Source organism: Cystoisospora suis (assembly GCF_002600585.1).
Source record: "Cystoisospora suis strain Wien I chromosome Unknown contig_2536, whole genome shotgun sequence".
Lineage (NCBI taxonomy): Eukaryota > Apicomplexa > Conoidasida > Eucoccidiorida > Sarcocystidae > Cystoisospora > Cystoisospora suis.
The window spans coordinates 17,018-37,181 of NW_027155334.1; the positions used below are offsets into that span (position 1 = coordinate 17,018).

The 20,164-nt window shown below is 51.1% G+C and overlaps 1 protein-coding gene across 1 annotated transcript; it reads left to right on the plus strand.

The window, feature by feature from the left end:
• Positions 1 to 525: 525 nt before the first annotated feature.
• CSUI_005246 (uncharacterized protein) lies at positions 526 to 19,622 on the plus strand (the record flags this gene model as incomplete). Its single annotated transcript, XM_068065423.1, has 9 exons — positions 526 to 1,210; positions 2,142 to 2,246; positions 3,004 to 8,708; positions 8,965 to 9,384; positions 9,744 to 10,085; positions 11,349 to 11,596; positions 12,205 to 13,858; positions 14,651 to 14,796; positions 15,347 to 19,622. Coding segments are annotated over exons 2-3 (5,772 nt in total), but the record flags the coding sequence as incomplete, so codon positions are not given.
• Between the last annotated feature and the right edge of the window lie 542 nt (positions 19,623 to 20,164).

Genomic DNA, 20,164 nt, shown 5'->3' on the forward strand with positions numbered 1-20,164 from the left:
TCTTTCCTTGCTGTCGCCCTCGTACATGACATTAGACACCCTGCTCCGGAAGCGAACTGAGACTGGAACCTGCGATAACAGGAGGAACAAGGGAAGGGCTCTTGTATGCTTGTTATTTATGCAACGAGGCGTCCTTATACATGCGTTCAAGGGGGTGTGAGGCAAGTGTGTATGCCAATGTATGCATGCGCTTTGTGTAGTGCTGGAAACGCGTTTTTACCATCGATTGTAGATCACTAACTTCGGTATAAAGGTGCAACACTGTTGCTAAGGTAGATAAGCTTCAAGACTGGGCAGGTGTCCCCTGTAGGGGAGGATGCAGTTACAAGGAAATACACGTTCGTAGCGCATACGACTGACATCGAGTTTTTCCAGCGTGCTCGGAGAAGTAAGGAGCACTTTCTTTTTACTCTTTTCATTCTTTCACCATCTGGCTGTCGCCTCTCCAGGAAACATGTCTTACTCTCTGAATTAACCTCTTCCGTCTCGAGGCTGTCTGGTACCTTGCCTTCTCAGGGCACGTGCTGAGCTTGGAGTGGCTACGAGCGTTCTCTGAACTTCTCGACGCGTGTCTGAGCAATTTAGAATTGCAAATTCTTTTGGATCATCTTCTACAGACACAGGGCTCCTCTTCATTTTCTTTGACGTCTTCACCTGGGCCGTCACATTTCTCTGTCCCACGTCGTCACCTTCTCCCGACGTCTTCCTCATGTTGTTCTCCTTCTATCCGTCATCGCGCGTCTTCAGTCTGTACGACTCATGGTCCCGGTCCTGCTTTCTCCCCTTCAGCAGCAGCCTCCTCACGCCATAGCCGAGAGGAGAATTTGTCTAGGGCTTCAACTTCTCCATGTGTAGATTCCCTCATTGCTGTTGTGAGCAATGCCGGCTTCTATAAAACGTACGAAGATACACTTCACTGGGCACTAGAGGTTCTTGCTTGTTCAGCAGACGCTCTTAGTGCTTCTTCATCATCATCTACCGTGGGCCAAACAAATTCCCGTAGACGCTCTTCTGCATGTAAACGTGGGAGTACTAATGACAGGACGACAGGAGGAAAGGGGAGAGAACAACGACACGACGGCGAAAAGAAACATTCTTTCTCAGGAGTTACAACGACACTCAAACATGCAGCTCTCTCTCGGAAACTCAACCTACCTCTCCTCAGTGCCTTCATCCAGTTTGATAGTCACAGTGTGAAAAGCATTTCGAGGTAGGCTGACTGGACATTTTGAAAATGCCTTGTTTTCCTCATAGCTTATGCACGGGGACAAGTCTGTTTCATGGGGTAACTTATGAGACAAACGTCTTCTTGAGTGCACGGAACTATATGGTCCTGGCTCTCTTCAAGAGAAAGACAGGGAGGTACCCCTATCTAATTGCATCTGTCTATCTACTTGAAGTCGCCTTTCCAGTCAACGAGAAAGAAACAGTTGTTAGTTCAAGACTATCCGCGGCCTCCGGGCCCGAGTTTAATTCTTCCTAGCCACATTTTGCTTCCCTTGGAGCACTTGACTCCAGTCAAAGACTGTTCCTGACTAATGTTTTTCAAACCTGTGTTTTTCCCGCGTCTCTCCTCACTCGTAGCTTCTTCCTCGCAATAGACATACGTCTCGATACGAGTGACCTGAAGGAAACAACAGCGGGAGGAGGAAATGGTACACCAGGCACGATAGTAAACAGCGCAGATGGGGAAGCGTTTTCCGAGGGAATTTCTCCTCTCCTCTTTGAGGCTAGGAAGGCTGATAATTAGGAGATCAAATGGAACAAGACATCCAGTGTAGCCACTGCCCAAAGTGGCTTGTTTCTCCAGGGAACCACCATCGCGTTCTCTTCCTTTCTTTCATCTCGACAGATGTCATCCTTTCCACAATATCTTTGTCACTATACATGGCGGCTGCTGTGAGGCACTCCCTACTTATGAAAAAGAACGAGCTGTCATCTCCTCTGTCATCGCCATGTATTTCTTTCCGTCCTTACACTCTCTTTGAGGGGCCGTTTCTCTTCATACTCCCTAGACACACCGGGAGTGTGTCAACGCACCTGCACTCCCAAGCATTAGATAGCCTCAGAAAACAGCATCTTCTCTCCAGCTTGCATCCAAGTCGTCTCTATTTTATTCTTCTGTTTCCTCACTGCGACAGACAACACTTCCGTACGGTCCTTCATCTATACTTTCCGATGCTCTCCTCGACTCAGCTTGATCGCCTATACCAGCTCACTGAAAAGACTCCGGAAGGATTGGTTAAGTAAGTCCATGGCTGGAGATTGTATCTTTCTAGCAGCCCTTGCTCTCAAGACCCCCGCTTGTTATACGTGGGAGTGACTCCGTGTAGGTATACGTATGCACATAGGGCCGTAGCTACAGTCGAGGATACAGTGGTACAAGACGGTACGAAGAGAGACACAACACAGCCATGATAAATCCACCACAACACATTGAGGCTGCCACCTTCAGCTGAGCGCAGTAGTTTGCTCTTGAGGATATTTTCTAGACAAGTTCCCCTTTTCTGTTGGTGTTCATGCAGATAGACTCACCCTTGGTTCTTTTCTTGACGGTGGAGGTGTGCTCAAAACTAGATTGTCGTGTGCGTCTGGTAGGGGTATTTTTGGTGTTGTAGAGAAACACATGGAGCCGGCCGTCTCCGTTTCAGAGGGGGATTCATTTGACGTTCCTGCCCTTGTTCCTCTCGTGTAACGACGCAGGCCGACAGTGACAGCTCAACTCAGAGCGGTCGTGGAAGCAGCGCCACGTTTGCTTAGGCACATAGCACGCACATATATTGAGACCGTTTTCAGAGAAGCAAACACTCCTCTCGGTCTTCGTTAGGACAGGTGCTTTTCTTAGATAGAGAAGACATTCGGCCTGCCATTCACATCAGAGGGCGGCTGCACAGGTGCTGTAACGGAATGAAGGCGACTCTTTGAGTATTTCACGTGACCAGAGTGTGCAGTTGGTCTGATCTAGCAGCTTGAGGTTCTCCTTCGCTCTGAAATGTACCGCAGATACGAGAGATGGATCCGCACAATGGAAGCCCTGGCCTCAGGGGACGGTTCAAACGCCTCACAGAGAGACTCTTTTTCTTCGAGTCTCAAGGAGGGTTCAGTCTTCGTGACGGAAGAGAAATTCTCAAAAACACTACCTTACAAGGCAGAGAGGAGGAGCTCAGGCGAGAGAATAGACGAGAGAAAGGGTGCTGGTCCCGTACAAGACGAGACTTATACGAGGAAACGAACTCACTCAGACTTTACGGTGACTAAGAAAAGCCATGCGCGCAACACGCCTGTAGAACGCAAAGGAGAGGGAAGTTTTCCGATGAAAAGACATCCACTGGTCGACGTGTGTTCTGGACAACGGCCGTTTCTTTCAGGAGATCTTTCTTCTGAGAGTCGGCTGGTTGCTGAAGCGGAAGCACGCGCAAAGGCACCAGTGTCACGGCAAGGAGTAATAGGAATAAATGCCTGCCAGGGAAGAGACCGGGAAAAGAGAGAGAGCCCTGGTGGAGAAGAACAGACGGAAATAAAGAGGGAAGGAATGCAGCCTCTGGGTGATCAAGACTACCCGCCAGAGGCGAAGGAAAGTCAAAGGGCAACACTGGACACGACTGAACAAGATAACTCGAAAATAGCGGAAGGGGACCAAAAGAGACTTGGAGATCAAGCGGAAAAAAGGGACCACTCGGAAGTGGATCGATGCGCTCATACTGTTTCGCCGAAGGACGGTGATAGAGTCATCAGAAGCTGTCATGTGAATGATAGAAGGCACACGAAACCTGATTCAGTGGCTACTGACGTGGAAAAGAGAGAGGATTGCCCCTTCTGCATGGAAACTGTTTCGGCGAAGGTAGGAGGGGAGAACGGGGAAGTGTTGGTTGAGGCTTCACCCGCTGATGGGCAAGTTCACCGTATCATCCTATCTCCGCCTGGGGTACATACGCCGGGGGGTGAAAAAGGTGAGCTATCGTCAATGCCGCCTTCTCTTTTTATTGCTCTCGGGAACAGGAAAGAAACGCTGGTCTCTTCAGCGTCTGCCGGAGTGTGTGAAGCAGCCGAGACTCATCCGAAGGCATCCGGTGAGAGCAACATCTCCTTGACTCTTCCCTCTGACCTTCCTGCTTCTACGCGTCCACCGTGTTCCTCCCCCTCTGGCGCGCGCGCGCGGTATGCATCGTCGTCTCCACTCTATGGACGCACTCCCACTGGACTGATGGGCATTCGAGAATCCGCCAAAGTTACACGGGTCACGGGGAATGTCTCTTTTTCTCCAGTCGGAGTGCCGAAGCAGGCAGAAAGAGATGATTTCCTTTCGTCCCAGATGACGGGAAAGAAAGGGGAGCTTTTCCAGAGTGAGGAAGAAGAGGCTTCTTTTGCGTCGCAAGAATTTGCTGAAGCCGAAACCGGGTTTCAGAAGAGTGAAGACAGCGAAGATAAAGACGGCAAGTCCGAGGCTGCGTCGACAACAGCAGGGACGACAACCTGCTGTACATACACCGGAGGCACTACGAGGAGAGCCATGATGCTGCTGATGCATGGTGAAACAGACTCTACATCAGTCGTGTCCATCTGTACAGGAGGACAAACCGGCAGCACCAGTGAATGTCCAGCTAGTGACTCCTTCTCGGACTCAGGAGAAACACCCCTTACAGTGAGTTTACATCCGCGCGCTCACTCCTCCCTCTCGCCCCTTCCCTCTTCTCCCGATCAGTCTACATCTGTCCAGGACGAAGCTGTGGCATTGCCAGGCAAGCCTGAGTTTCCCCTAGCACGACGGTTTCCTGGGAATAATCCAGAGAATGAGGAGGCGCACCCGCCTTCTTCACTTCCTTCTTCGCTCTACTCCTTCTCCCAAGAAAAGGAAGGTGACAAGAACCCTCCTCAGACACAGGCTTTGAAGAGCTGCGACGGTCTGGGAAGACAACTGTCGATTCCACAAAAGGATGATCGGAACATGTCGGTTCTCTCACCACGTAACCTCCCATCTCCTTCTCCTCCTGCACAGCTTTTTTCTTTGAGACCACAGAGTGGACGAGGTGTCGCTACAACGGACGGGTGTTTCATGACGCGGATAAAAGGGAAGGATGGAGCGGCTCAAAATCTATCCTTGCTATCTGCATCACGTGAAGAGCCTAAGGAGCCCTCAGCATCGCCACAGCGGTTTTTCGCAGACCGGGCTGCTCCGCCTTTATCACCAGAAGCCATCGTAGAAGATAATAATGCCTCCAAGTTGCTTCCTCCTCGTTGTCTCTATTCTGACATTTCTCCGGGCGGGGATACACTACTGTCGATGCATGCAGAAAAGGAGAAATCAGAAGAGTCTCTTCATTCTTCATTTTCCTCCTCTGTCTTTACTGAATCCGTGCACCCAGATCCTCTCTTTCCGGCTAGCGCTACGGAGGCAGTTGATTCATCTTCCCGAGAGCTGCAGAGCCCTAAAGAACAGGAAGGTGTACTGGAGTATAGAGACGGGAGTGACGAAGCGCGGACAGTACGACAACGAGAAAGGGAGAAAGAGGAATCACGCAGTGGGGAAGATATGGGCATGCCGCACAGGATGAATACATCACACGAAGAGAGAACAGGATCGACAGGAGAGGCAGGAGAGAGTTTAAGAATGTCATCTGAAGAACGGCCTTCCTTGCAGATCACTGTTAAGGAGTATGAAAAGACAGAAGACCGCGACTCCTTCGAAATGCATCAGCAAGATAACATGCAAGGAGAAACTCTCATCCCACACAAGTTGCCTGAAGAATTTCCTTCCGTGTGCACATTTCAAGTAGCACAAGGAAGCTCCTCTACTCATGCAGTGAACAGGGCGAAAAAGGTGGGAAGCTGGAGAAGGGAGGTTTTCCAGGAAGTCCACCATGACAAACAAGCAGAGAGAGGAGCTGAAGTCGGAAAGGTTCGGGGAGAGACTTACTTGCCCCAGCAAAGACCTATACGAAAGAACAGTTCCTTGACGTGTTCTGACACTATCAGAAACGACGCTGGTATCGACCGTGTATGCGAAACACCTAAGGAGCACCTCCAGGGCTTCAGCGCTCTGATAAGGGGATGTGGCGAGGATGAGCCTGACTGTCGTCTTGAGCAGGAAGAAGAGTGTTGCTCGCTCCCTACAATCAAAACAGCAGGGAAGTTGAAGGATTGCGTACCTCCGGGTAAGGGGCCAGCGAAGCAGGGAAGAGGCGAGGACTCAGACAGGCTTGTCCCTACAAAGCAAAAGACAAGCGGAGAAGTAGATGATATCGAGGGACAAGAGGACCAACTTCAAGGAAAAAAGGGTTCATTGATTACTTGTCCCCCTATTCTTTCGCCTGTATCCCCCGCTTCGCATCCTTCTTCGACGTCTCCTCTTTTGGTCAGATGTTCCGCTTCCTCAGAGCCGTCTCCCTTTCCAGGTGATTCCTCATGCCAAGGTCCTTCAATTTCGGGGTCACCTGCGGTAGTCACTTACGACGGGGGGATCCAAGATGTCTCGGTCCGACCTTCATCTGCCTTTCCGGCTTCATCTTCTTGCTCTTCTGAACTTCTGCCACAGAAGCAGCAGGACGGCCATAAGCTCACTAAATCATCTGCACGCACAGGAGGAGGCTTGGAAATGCAGGCAAGCACGCCCGCCTACCATCACCAGTCTGGCTCCTCCCGATCCACTATCTCTAGATCACTCCGTCTAATTCTATCGCTGTCTTCTGCTCCGTCTTCTTCACCATCATCTCAAGCCAGAATACCTGAATTTCCTTCGCGTACGCAGTTCCTTTCGGCGTGTACTACTCCTAGTTGTCCTCACGTTACGTGTCCCTCCGTTTCTGCCTGTACCTCCATCACTCTCCCTTCTTCCTTTCTTGAGAGGCACGGGAGTTCACCTTCTTCCCCCCGGACAGCCTGCTGCCTGTTGTCCTCCGCTATCTGCCCTGCAATGTCTCCTTTGACGCCTGCCTGTTCTTCTTCCTCCGCCTGTAGTAGCGATACTTCCGGTGTGTCTTCCTCTACACCCACTTTTCGCTCTTTGCCGTCTTGTACGCCTTCCTGTACTGTTCTTTCCTCACCAGCTCCGCTATCGTCCTTCACATATGCTCCTGCCTATATGTCTTCTGTTCTGGGATATCCTCCTCACCCATCAGCCTCTCAACCTTGCATCTCTTCCTCGTGTAGCTCTTCTTCATCATCAGTCTCTCTCTCGTCTTCCTCACTTCAGAAAGGACACTCTTTGCCTATGGCTTCCCTGTGTCCAAGCTCCGAAGCTACGACGCTCTGTGCTTCTCCGTCCCCGGCTTCCTCAGGAAGCTCGTCTCAAGTTTTGGAAAGAAAACCCCAACCAGCACGAGAAGAAAGTTCTCGCTGGTGTACAGGGGAGACACCTAAAGTCACAGAATCTTTTGTTTCAGTGAAGCACAAAGATGCAGTCGCTCAATCCGTGGGGGATGTCTTGAGTAGAGATCTAGAAGAAGATACTATTGTCCTGCCTGCGTTGTCCATATGGAATAAGGAGAATGAAAAAACAATTCCGCCTCCTTGTCACTCCACTCCTGACCCATCTATCCCTTATCTTTCTCGTCGGTCTGCGTCTTTTCCTTCTCCTTCCCCTCCTTCATCACAGGAGGAGAGACAGTGGCCCATGGGGAGCGAGGAGAAGAGCAGAGTTTGTCTACGGGGATCTTCTAGCGACGAGAGGGATGTTAAAGACATCTCTAGCTGCTCCCCCTCAGCAGGTGGTTCTCCACTCACAGATGGCGAGAGAAGACCCTCTGGAAAGTTGGAAAGTGCAGCAGCAGAACGAAGTTGTTCCTCTGTGAATGGCCATGCATCAACATTACAGGGAAACAAAGGGGATGGATCTTTTTCTCTCCGCCTTCCTGTTGACCTGTGCCCGAGCCTGTCAGTCACTTTTTCAGGAGAGGATTCTCGGTCTAGAAACACCGAGCTTCTTCCTGGTGTGTCAGAGAATCTTTCAAACTGCACAGTGAATGAACAAAGCGCACAAGACAAAGAAGGCGAGGCCTTTGCTGATGATGTAAGCGCTTTCGAGCACTGTTCCCTGGAAAAGAGGCTTTGGAGAAGGAATGCTGAAGGCGAGATTCTACGTCATTGTCACAAAAGGAGCGACGGAGATACGGTTGAGAGAGTCACTCAGCCGGATACTCCGGAGTATCAAGAGACGCCTGGACCACAACTCATATACGAAGTAAAGGCAGCACTCCATGAAGAACGGAGCTCTGCTTCTCTGATAGACAAGTCTGACATATGTGTCACTGGAGTACAAGAAGAGACAGATAGCGCGAAGAGCGGGAGAGGCCAGTTGGATCTACTCTGTCCGGATGCGGAAGGAGAGCAAAGAGAACGGAAGAATGGTCATATACACGGCAGTAAAGAACTGCATGCAGATGAGGCTACAGAACAGACACTCAGGGTACCGGGATCTCTAAACAAAGGAGAGACTGATACCTCTCCGCCTCCGACTGGGCGAGAACAGGAGCAGCAAGAGGGCAAGAAGAGACTTCATTGTTCTGAAGAGCAAAGGAGAGAAAGGTATCGAACGGAAATTGAAGGGCCGAAGGCAGCATCACGATCGTCTCGTTCAGGAGAAGACAAAGACTCCTCGACTTTGTGTAGAGAAGCAGCTCGCGTGCCGGCGAAAACGGGTCAGGCTCATATAAAGAATCTCTTTGATCGCGGATTTGACTCAGGAGTGTTGGTCACTCATAAGGAGTGGAGCTGTAAGTTCTCTGAGTTTCTTCTTCGGATGGCATGTTCATCAGCACGGTCATATCTAGCAAACTCTCCGTGGACACGTGTGTATGTGTGGCTGCCACGTGTATGTAGGCGATCACGGAGTCCACGCTCGAATGCACGTATGTGTTTGGCATGCAATAAGGCATGTATGCGCAGGCCTACCTCACCATCTAGACCTGCTGGTCTAGATGGTGTGCGTTGTTTGCCGCCCCATACAATCTTCTCCGCTAACTCACACCGAGCATGAAGGGGGCAGCCGCCCGTTCTCAAGCGTTCCGGGAAGTAACACAGCGCGCACTTCCGGTTTCTCTCTTTCGGTTGCAGTGGATCTTCGGGCCATAGTAAACAACAAGGCTTGCTGCGTAGATTCCACTGAACTGGAACTTTCATGTCCGTGTCTCATTGAGAGTGCAGTGAAGATGGCTATAACGATCTATTTTATGGCGCGAACGGAAGGCAGCAGGGGTGCCTCCGATGGCATCCCCGCACTATCACTGGCCTTCTGGTATGAAGGGGCGGAGCTCTTGCTGCTTTCCTCTCTCCCCTTTCATGCTGGCACTTCTGGTTTTTCGTGTTCTTTTCTTTCACAGCTGTTGGTCTAGTCACGCAGAGATCCGGTTTGCCCCCGCGACGGCATTCGGCTTTCTGCGGCTCTACCAGGTAATGATGCTCCAACTTCTTGTTTACGTCTTGCCGGGTACGGGGATACTGCGGTGTCTGTTTTTTCCAATCAGAAACGAGCTATAGATTGGCTGCAGTGGACCGCGAAGGTCCACTGCAGCCAATCTATAGACAGGCCGTTCAGTGCTATCGGTGGTTGTAAGAAACCATGCATCCTAGATGGCAAACATAGGTTGTGTTCAATGACGTGTCCACTAGGCTATTTCGCTTCAGTGTTCTCACTCCTTTCCCCTTGTATGTCTCTTTTATATCTGCTTTCAGCCAAGTGTGTGGGTGCGTATCACTCCTTTTTTCTTTGAGATACGCCTCTCCCGTCATCTCTTTGTTATGTCTCTCAGCGCAGCGTCATCTCCCTCCGACGTTTTCTATCTGCAACGCTCCTCTATGTCTCCTCGCTCTTCGAAGTGTGGAGGACTCGGGTGGTGCGACGTTTGGAAGCCGCTGACTGGGATGTACGAGCACACGGAGAGAGAAAAAAAGGGAAAGGAAGAGTCGAAGCTGAAGAGAATTGGTAGTCACACAAAGTCACGGGGGAGGGAAACAGAACTCGAAGGAGTAAGAGGACAACAAGGCCATCGCGGAGGAGGCTGTCAGTGGGCAAGAGAGGGAAGGAGAGAGGCAGTTGGAGCTCTTCAGGCCTTAGTGCATCAACTGCAGTTGGAACGGACAGCAGTATGCAGGTACGTACAAAAGGCAAGACGCGTGAAAGACGCTCTCCCTCCCGTGTACCGACCATTTCACCGCCTACAGGCGAATTTTGTATACTGACTCCTGGAGTAGTCGTATCCGTTCGTAGATGAGGTCGCATTAGGGAGACCAGATCAGAAGAGGTACGAGCTTCACATGGTCCCAGTGCGGGTTTGATATGATCAACAGTCGTAGTCAAAACATGCATGGAGAGGCAAATGTAGCTCGCACACACCGCAGTGCAGTCTAATGTAGACAAAATTGCAAAGCGAGAGTAAATTTTTTGCTTAACGGTGCCCTCCATCTGAACAATCGCAACGAGCTGTTCATCGAAAGTGTAAGCGTACATGTAGGTATGCTTCTTCAATATTGCGCATAGATCCAGCGCAGGAGATCGGATGGCCATTAGGTTTTTTTTTCTGTTGGGGGTTTCCTAGGGATTCTCCGCGGCAAATGCAAATGGCATGCTGTAGGCCTCGCGACTCATAGTAGACGGATTGCTATCCGTGGCCACAGAAGCTGTGTAGCCGCTTCCCAAGGATCGCCTACGTCATATGCCTTACGTAGTCGAGGCGCGTCTTGTTGAGAAGAAGACACCGGGATGGTAAAGCACTCAACACACTCAGCATTTGTTTATATGACGAGTACATGAAAAGAAGAAGACGCGGTTGAGTGGCTGCACGCTGCCGAGCCTATGGTATATGGCAAGAGAAAAAGAATACTCGGGTACCGTGAAGACATGGTACAACTGTCCGGAACGCCTGGGTGATCTACTGGAGCGAGCGCATGCCACACCCAGTTCAGCGCCGCCGCCGTGGTGATTTTTATCCATTAGAAAAGCTCGCTATGTTTACATCAGTACGCAAGCCTCCTCTGTGCCTTTGTATGTATACGCACTCCATGCGTGTTGAATCCTAAGGTGGGACGGTCCCTCTTTCTCGAGGCGTCCAGCAACAGTCGCGCTTCCCTTCGCTTCTCTCCAAGTTAACCTTTCTTCTGATTGAGGGAGCATCCAAAAAAGCTAGGTGTGATGAAGATAAAACCCTTCGTTCCTGCAATAAATTCATCATGGACACCAATAAGCAAGTGCGTGCCATGTACACCTAAGTATATGTGGGAGGCAACTGCCACATATACTTAGGTGTACATGGTTGATGTGATTGTCTGGAAGAGCACTGCACCATCATAATATTCAAATACACTGGGTCTTTCGTTTCTGTCTTGCTTTCTTTCACTCGCTCACTCCGGTCACTAAGGAATGTGACAGAGAATTCTACAGAGAGCTTCAAGCTCTTACGTGAACGTGAAGAGGCGACGGACAGCGCGTTAGCTGCGGCTATACGCACCTTGCAGCTAGGGCACTGTGCACAAGCCGCGGAGGAACTTAGACACGGAGGCGCCTTTTCAGAGTTTTCGAGTTCGAACGTGGGTCTCGACGTTGGAGGAGCAGGAACAACGCCGGAGGAGAAAGAGAGCTTTCGAAGCCGGCACCTTGCTGAGACATGTAGGCCTTTCCCTAGGGATAGACGTCATGTTGTCAGAAACCGCGCGGGCAGGGGGAGGGAGCACTGTAGACACATGGAGCGAGGTTATGTTCGCCTTTCTCATCTGGATGATATACATAGTACAGCAACCTATCTATTTGTGCACGTATATCTGTATATATATCTTCTGAAAACGTAGGGCTTCAACCGTTTCTTCCTACCACATCGGTGATGGTGTCTGCACTGCTTTATCGCCGCTGCGAAGGAACACAGGTTCGTAAGCAGAGAGTCTGTAGCTAGAGCCCCAACTCTGAGCATGAGAGATGAGCCGAACTGTGTCTACCGCACATGCATAATGAAGGGACGAGTACGTAGAGACAGCCGGACACAGTTGAAGTATCGAGAACACGAGAAACAAGTCTCCGTAATGATGATCAAGCACTGTTGTCTTTTGCGTCAAAACCTGTCATTCTTGTGTAGTCGATACGTGTTCCTACTTCAGTCGACGGAGCCGTACCAACCTCAGTCTCCGCCTCGACATCGCAGATGTCTTCACACGCGAAATGTATGCACGTAGGCTGGTGTCTTCCGTCACACGGGTACTGCCGATGCCTGTCTGTTTGCCCAGTTCTTGAGGCGCTTGACCTCCTACACGAAGCACAGCAAGACCTGCCTGAAAGACGACATGCAACCACATGCTTAGCTGCTGCATTCTCAGCTGCTCCTCGAGAGCACAGGAAAGATCGTCGACTCTCCGCTCCGTCAGGTACTGCTAGGATTTTCCGGAATCCGCACCCTCTATCCTGGTCTCCACGTTCATCTTCCTTTTCTTCTTCATCTGTTTCTTCAGAATCATCTCCTTCTTCATTTTGTTGTTCTTCTTCTCCAGCTTCGTCTTTCTCTGGGGCGACCTGTACTCCTGGCACTTCTCAACAAGAAAGTTCCTTCCGTTACTATTTGAATCCTCTTCATCAAGGAACAGAGTTATCGTTGTCTGATGGCGAAACGCTCAACAAAAAAAGCACCTGTTCTTCCTCTCTGCATCGACTTTTCCCAGGCAAACCTGCTATGTCTGGCTCTTCTTCGCCCTCCTCTTCAGATACTGCCCGGTCATCTTTGGCTCGCTGCGAGAAAGAGTTGGAGAAAGACACGACAAATCCGAGTGCGGAGGTGGGAAAAGAAGACCGCATTGGAAGAGCCGGGACTATGGAGGAGCTTGGCAAGAAAATGAAGAGCACACGACTGTCTACTGTTGTTGCGCTCATCACCGAAACTCCAGAGCAAGTAAACGGCGAGAGTGAGAAAGCTTCCTATAGCCGTCCTTCAAGCCCAGCTGAGAGCCGGACGAACGTACGAAGCCATATGATACACGGAAGTGGAGAGGCATGCCTTCATGACTCGAAAGGTGGCATGGGGGAGGTCCGTGATGTCTGTACACCTGAGGAGACATTTTCCACAGGCAATAAGTCTGAGAAGAAGGCTGGCTTCGACCACCCAAGAGGAAATTTGAACGAAAAGGAAAAGGAAGACAGTAGAAATGATGATGCAATGAGAACGAGGGAGAGTGACCTCTGTGGAGGGCCAAAAGGAAATGCGGAAGTGAGAGGGAGCAAAACAGGCGCTGGTAGGACAATGAAAGCATGTAGAAGCATTAGTAGCAGTAGTTCTAGTAGCTGTGTGAGTGAGGAGGAAGAAGAGGAAGAGGGAAGAATAAGAGAAAGAGAAAGACCAAACTTATTGACAGGCGCGTATGTTTCATGGAGAGGGAGGTTTGCGAGCTGTGCAGACTTTTACTCAAATCTTGTTATGGAACTTCTTGAAATGAGTGTACACATGCTTCACTCGGTAGCAAGTTGCTATGTGGGTAATACAGAAGAACAGGCAACAGAATCCGGAGAGGGCAAAATGGGAGCAAGAGTGTCGGGAAGACATCAGATAGGAGAAATGCCACCCGCTGATTCTCTTTACGCTTCTATTATCGAGAGAGACAGTGTGGAACAACGAGACGATTTTAAAGAAAAAGAGGTGACAAAAAAGCAAACCGATAGCTTAACAGAAGGAGTACGGTGCCTGTGTCCTTCCTTTACTGGTGTAAGGAGAGACCGAGAAAAGGAGTGGGAAATCAAGGAAAGAGAAGATTTCGAAGAGGAGGAATGCTTGAGGAGAAAGGAGAAGAGAAAGAGGGGACAAGAAACAGAAATGCGACAACTGCTAGCTGAAGGTGTCCAAGAGACTATTGGACTGTATAGGCACCTCATGCTCTTGAAGGAACAACTCTCAAGGTCCGCACAGTTCAAACTTGTTACATCGATGCTTTCGTCCGCATGCTCTTGTTCCATACAAATGAGTTCTTCGGTTGTCCTCGACTTCATAATCATTTTGACCGCGTACACATGTACATGCCCATCACATGAGGGACACACGCTGGAGACATACATACACACAGGCACCACATGAAGGTGGCTGTTGAGAAACAGGCGCTGCGGAGATGAAGGTGACATGTGCCGTCGTGATCTCATCTTGTTTCCTGCAGAAGATACTAGTCGGCTAAGTGAAGGGATGCGTGCCTGCGCAGACATAGGAGTTGAGCTGTTGCATTCTATTCAACCACACAGACTATCGGTGTTTTCCGGTGACGATCATGTCCTGTCTTCAGGTACTGTGTTGTGCGTATAGGTACGAATCAAAAAAGAACCTGTCTACTGATGTGAAACGCCTGCATCTGTGCAGACATTCTATTTCACCGAGGTGCTTTCAAAAGACACTGATCAAGTCGTTTCACCTCTCATGCGGGGAGATACTGGCCGTGCGTATGTATATGTATTGATTAGCCTATATGTACATGCATATCTATATCTGTGTATATGTGCGTGTGCCTGGCTCGCTGTCTGCTCCGCCTGTTTACGTACCTCAAAGTGTTGTCAGCTGTGCGTATGGTTGTGCACGTCCACCTGAAATGCTAAGATCCCACAATATCCCGACGGAGAGGCACATGTCCACAGGTATAACTTAGACCACCTACAGGTCCTCATGCGTGTACGTGCACGCTCCCGAGAGTTTCCTTGTTGCTACAGAGAGTCGGCATTTGTAGCATGCTTAGGAGAAGGACTAAGCTTCCGAAGAGATTGGAATGCTGCTCGAGTCTTCATGGAACTTGTTTGCGCTAGGAAATTCCAGGGGTGGGAAGTGGAGAAACAACAACCTCTTCACCTCATTCCAGGTTAGGCAGCAATCCTGTTGTCCCTATCCTCCGCTTTCTGTCGATCGGTCGTTTTCTACTCCATTCATTCGGGGCCTTGCCTTGCAGATCCCGAATATGCTACGGGAAACGACCCCATGATCCATGGAATGCGGTGTGGAGGAATATAGAAACTTCTTTCGAGTGGCCCACAGTAGTTAAGGCGTTATAGGTACTGTTGTTCTCATCTGTTTATGTGTAGTCACAACTGCCCATAGCAAGATGGAGACAGCAGTTCTTAACGTAACCACACTCTCCACTCCAAACCCTCCTCTCTGTCTCTACCTCTTTGGCATCGCGTATCTTTCTCCCCTCTTCTTTTCGTCGGAACAACGTTGGTTCGTGCTGCTTCGTTAGCTTTTTTTCTCTCCTTTCTCTCAGACGGCTGACTGCGCTGCGGTGCGAAACGAAGCTCTTTCGCGCGCAGTATAAGAAAGATTGTCTCCACTGTGTTCATTTTTGTTACTTGAGCGTCTTGACCCTGCATGCTGCCTCCCTCAGCTTGTCTCTCGATTGTGCGATTTGATCCCAGCCCTACAGGAGCTTGCTCAACTTGAAGACGCCCTATTGAGCGACAGAAGTACGTCTGCTCCAGTCTCCATGGCGGAGTGGATATCAACGACAAACGCCGCTCTTGAGTCTCTTGAGGGAGAACTTGAGCATGCACGCGCGGCCGCATCCTCGCTCTCTTTCTCGCGGCCGAGGCGCTTGGGATATACAATCGAAAATGAACCTCATGCCGGCTTTCCTCTTGGGGGAGGGTACGATTACACCCCAGAGTTTCGTACGCGAGACGAGACCAATGATCTTTTCGTTCCTTGTTTTGTCTCTTCTCGCTCCCAGTGTCACGGGACGGCACCCGTGGAAGAACGCGAGGGAGGACCTGGAATCTACCGACGCTCATCAACACTGACCTCTCCTGTTTCCTCTTCTTCTCTTGAGACGATCCGTAATGCAACCGAGAGAGGCAGGAGAGCCTCCGTGTGCAGTGGTGGAATCACTGATGAGCGCGCTCTAGCACCCCGAAATCGGAACGCAGTCTTTTCTCGTGACCCTTTGTCGTCCTGCGAGTGCGGCGAGGAGAGCCAGTCGGAGAGAAGAGAGGAACCAGAACGTGTCGCTGGTGACATCCTTCGACATCGAGGAAAGGTTCTGACAGCCAAGCATGCTGGCTTTTCGGAGCACGTATCCGCAAGACAGAGTAGGGGTGGATGTACCCCGAGGAAATCTCCATTATCTCACCGGTGGTGCTCTTCACCATCAAGGCCCGGTTCCTCTCCTTCAAGCCCGTCTTCCCCAGGTGCTTGTTGTCACGACACTGCTGGTCCTTTCTATCCTCTCTACTCCCCTTGTCACTCTTGCCTCCCTCTCCAGCTTAGTACAGGCGCCTTCGACGCTCCGGTGCGGGGGGAAACGTGCCTTTGTAGAGGAGGCGAAAACGATTCCTTGCTGTCATCGCCCTCTCCCTCCTCCAAGAGCGGTGACTCATCCAGTGCTCGTACGGGTTGTAAATCAAGCGACGAGAGGAGAAAGGCTGGTGGACTGGAGAATGCTCATTCGCCTTCCGATCCTCGGCAGACCTCGCGCTTTCTTTCTCCTGAGACAGTGAAAGAGAGGAACACGGTCCCGCCGCTCCCCCCCTCGGAAGCAAGACGCGGATACTCAAAGTCCGCGGAGGCAGTTCTGATATCCGAGAGCAACTGGGAATATCTCACAGGTGATCGCAAAGCGGAAAGAAGAAAAGAAGACGAAGGAGGCGAGCAAACCAATGCCGACAAATTCAAGATGGGGAAACCCCGCTGTATGCTGAGAGTGTCGGTCTCCTCACCGTCCGTCAACAAAACTGCAGGAGAAAACGAAAGGCTGTCTTCCTGTTATTTGGGTCTGTGTGAAGGAAATGACTGTCTCGGTCCAGTTGGAGAGATGCAGAAGAGGTGGCACGCAGCTAAGACAGAGAAGCAGCCCCTCAATCATGGCGAAAACCCTGGGGTGACTTCAGGGACCAGGACTGACGAGAACCATCTCCATGGCAGTCTCCCTCTGCCGCGGCTGTTAGGAGGCCAGTCTAAAGAGGGGATAGAGGGACAGTCGCTGGGTGATGCGGGCCCGGGTCGTAGAAACACCATAGGCGATAGTTGTTGCCCGGGGCTTGAAAGCGCAGCACGCTCAGATGTCGTGTCAAACCTTGTTTCGTCCGGGGGCGCAAAAACCACGGGTGGCCTTCGCTCCAGCTGCCACGAGCTACGCGAACTCGGCAAACCGTTAAGACCACAGTACCGATGGGGATCCAAGCCTGGATGTGAGGAACCTGATGCAGAACTCTGCCTTTCTTCTACAGCAATGGCTGCACTTGGGAATTCTGCACAACGGGCCGAAGAGTACGGGGAGAAAGAACAGACAAGCGAAATGGTGAAAGACAAAATAAGTCGGTTGCATTCGGAGACGAAAGCAGTCCCGGAAAGTTGTGGTGGTCTACCATGTCTTTCAGCTCCCTCGGAAAAGGCTCTCCTTTACGAGGAACTCGCTCGCGGGACTTGTCAAGGTCATCCGGACAAAAAACGAACTGGAGAAAATGAAGCCGCGGGCTTCAGAGCCGCACGCAGCAGCAATGCACTGTATAGCTGCCCTTGCGCAATGTCTCTCGGCCAGGATTCTGCACCCGAGAAGCCGTCCCAGCTGTTGGAAGAGGAAAGAACACGAGCAGCTCTTTCGTTTGCCTCGCCGGCCTGTGCCTGCTGTTCCGAGGTCACAGCCGTTCCCCCGTCTTTCTCGCCTGTTCAGCACGTTCCGGCTTCCAGATTGCGTTCAAATGAGAACACTCTTGAGAGCCTTGCTCTAGACGAGAAGTTTCTGGAGTGCAGGAACTGCAACCACTTGAAAAGCAGCCTACAAGGGAGAGAGAATCGCGGAGAAAAAAACCAGGACCTTCAAGCCGACAAGGTGAATTTAGACTGTTCCACGGTCACGGAAGGGCACTTGGTGAAGTCGAAGAGCCAAGGATATGCACCAAGCAAACAATGGACGGAGCCAGACGGAAAGAAACCCACTGAATGCGGGTCTCCGTGGGATGTGAAAGGGACACCGCACGAGCTTCCGTCGAGCCTGTCTCCTATTAAGAGATTCCAACATCTGGAGACACCGCTCGAGAAATTTGGTAGCCATATCTCTGCCGAGGAACGTACAGCTAAGGGTCTCCAGCGAGAGACGACGACTTGCAATTGTTGCGCCAGCGGAAGCAGCACGGTGGCCGAAGCAGGTACGGTGAACGCGCGAGGACATGGTGAGCTGGATAAAGGAAAGCTGACTGTTTCCTATGCTGAAGCTGTATTTCAGTCAAAGAAAAGATGGCACGCACACGGCTCTCGAAGCGGCACTTTGGATCCTTCTCTTCGTAACGAGGAGAGGACCCTGAAAGACCTAATTCTTGAGAAGGCTGTCCTAAGGCACCTCAGCAAGCCTCGTTGGGGTCCGGTCCGACTCCTCAGTCGGCGCAGGCGCAGCTTGACTATCAGGACAAAAGGAGTTGTGAATTTTAACGACCGTTCCGGAGTTGAGTCCGCCGGCGCACGGCATAATGGCGGTGGTAGTGTATCCGTCGACAAGAGCAACTGCGAGTGTGGCGACTCGAGGTGTACCGGCGGGCAGAGTTAGTCGTATCGTCCCAGCCGTACTGAGGAAAAGAGCAAGTCATCACCAGCTTAACAGCTTCGTCCACTTGATCATTCCTGGGCACTACTGGATTGCCCGAAAGCTACACGTTCACCTTCCTTGTCAATTATCTGTACGGTTTAACCGGAAGCGGGAGAGGGTCGCGTATGGTGGAGAGAGAAGAGACAACCAGAGCACGGTATACGACGCTCTCAGCTCCTTTTTTCCTGGAACTGTACTGAAGCAGACTGACCGTGAATCCGCGCACTTGCATGCTAACCCTCTCCGGGGACTGCGGCACGGCTGCGTCTATAGAACCGTCGCCCAGCTGCTTGAGCGTAATAGGAGCCTCGGTCTTTTCGAGCTGCGGATAGAAGCGAAGGAGTCAGATGTGGTAGAGGGCAGCCGTGCACACGCGCCGTCGCAGCTGAAAGTACTGACCGAAGAGCAGGAGTAACCCTGGAACAAACAAACTCCGCAGAAAATGCATGTCCAACTCCTGCATGTGTAGCCAGCTACGTCTTACTGTGTACTTTTTCGTCCGCGTGTCAGTCCGTCAAGCGACAAATAGCCACACAGACTAGTCCGCCCAAGGAGGCCAGTTTGTGTAGAACTCTATTCGTAAACAGGTATCCTAATACGGAAGTCTCCCAGTCATGCTTCACTATTCGTGGCCTTCTATCCGGCGAGGGAGACCAGGGATTAGAGACCGAGCTTACTTCACACCGGAGCGAGAAATACTCTCATGGGCACAGCCAAGAAAGCCAAACAAACAAACAGGGCCTTACCCCGCTGGAAGAAGAGACAGGGCCGTCACAACACGGGAAGAATCACCCCATCTCCATAGAGATAGAACCTTTGGTCAGAAGTATATCCGTGCGGAGACCGCCTCATCATGCCGAGGACCGAAGCCTCCAATGGGCGAAAGCAAAGTCAAGAGTGTCGGCGCTCCTTGACACGCAACTCCGTCGCACCAGGAGTTACATTCGCCGTATGCAATGCAGTCAGGTAGGCACTCCGTGCATACATCGCCATTCATCAGTGTTTGGGCCAGAACAAAACGAAGAAGCGAGACTGTCCCATGCGGCTACGCGGACCGTCTTTGTGTTCCAGGACAGGAGCACGAAGATCGAGGAAGTAATCATTCGAGCAGATGCCACATGCCCCGTGTAGTACGCGGAGTGTGTTGAGCTAGCACCAGTCTGCCATGTATTCCACCGAGACTTCGCTGCCGAGAGTATCGCTGTACTCCCTGCTTCAGTGGAAGAATTGCAAAGCACCCAGGTTGGCTGCTGTCTCCCGGTGTACTGGGTTGTTAGTTCCACCCAAAAGTAGTGACAGTTTCTGCAGTCAGAGGAAGCAAAAGACGAAGATAGCAGCCCAAGCTGCCCGTCTCGGAGACTAGGCATAATGAAGTAGAATGGAGCAGACGTCAATTCGACAGCGTCAGCTTGCTTTCTTCTCGCTCCGCCTGAGATCAGTTGGACAATGGCGCTAATACTGTGCCTTCAGAGGGAGAACTAAGTCTAAAAACCCTCAGACCACGTGGCAGCAGACCCGTGTGAACTCTACACGTTCCTCTAAGGAACTGCTGAACCTGCACTCCGGGGACGATTTCAGGCAGCTTTTCGTGTTACAGGTGGAATTCTCCAGAGAATCCCTCGCTTTTAGAGATGTAGACAGAGGCTGAACCACCGCCGCT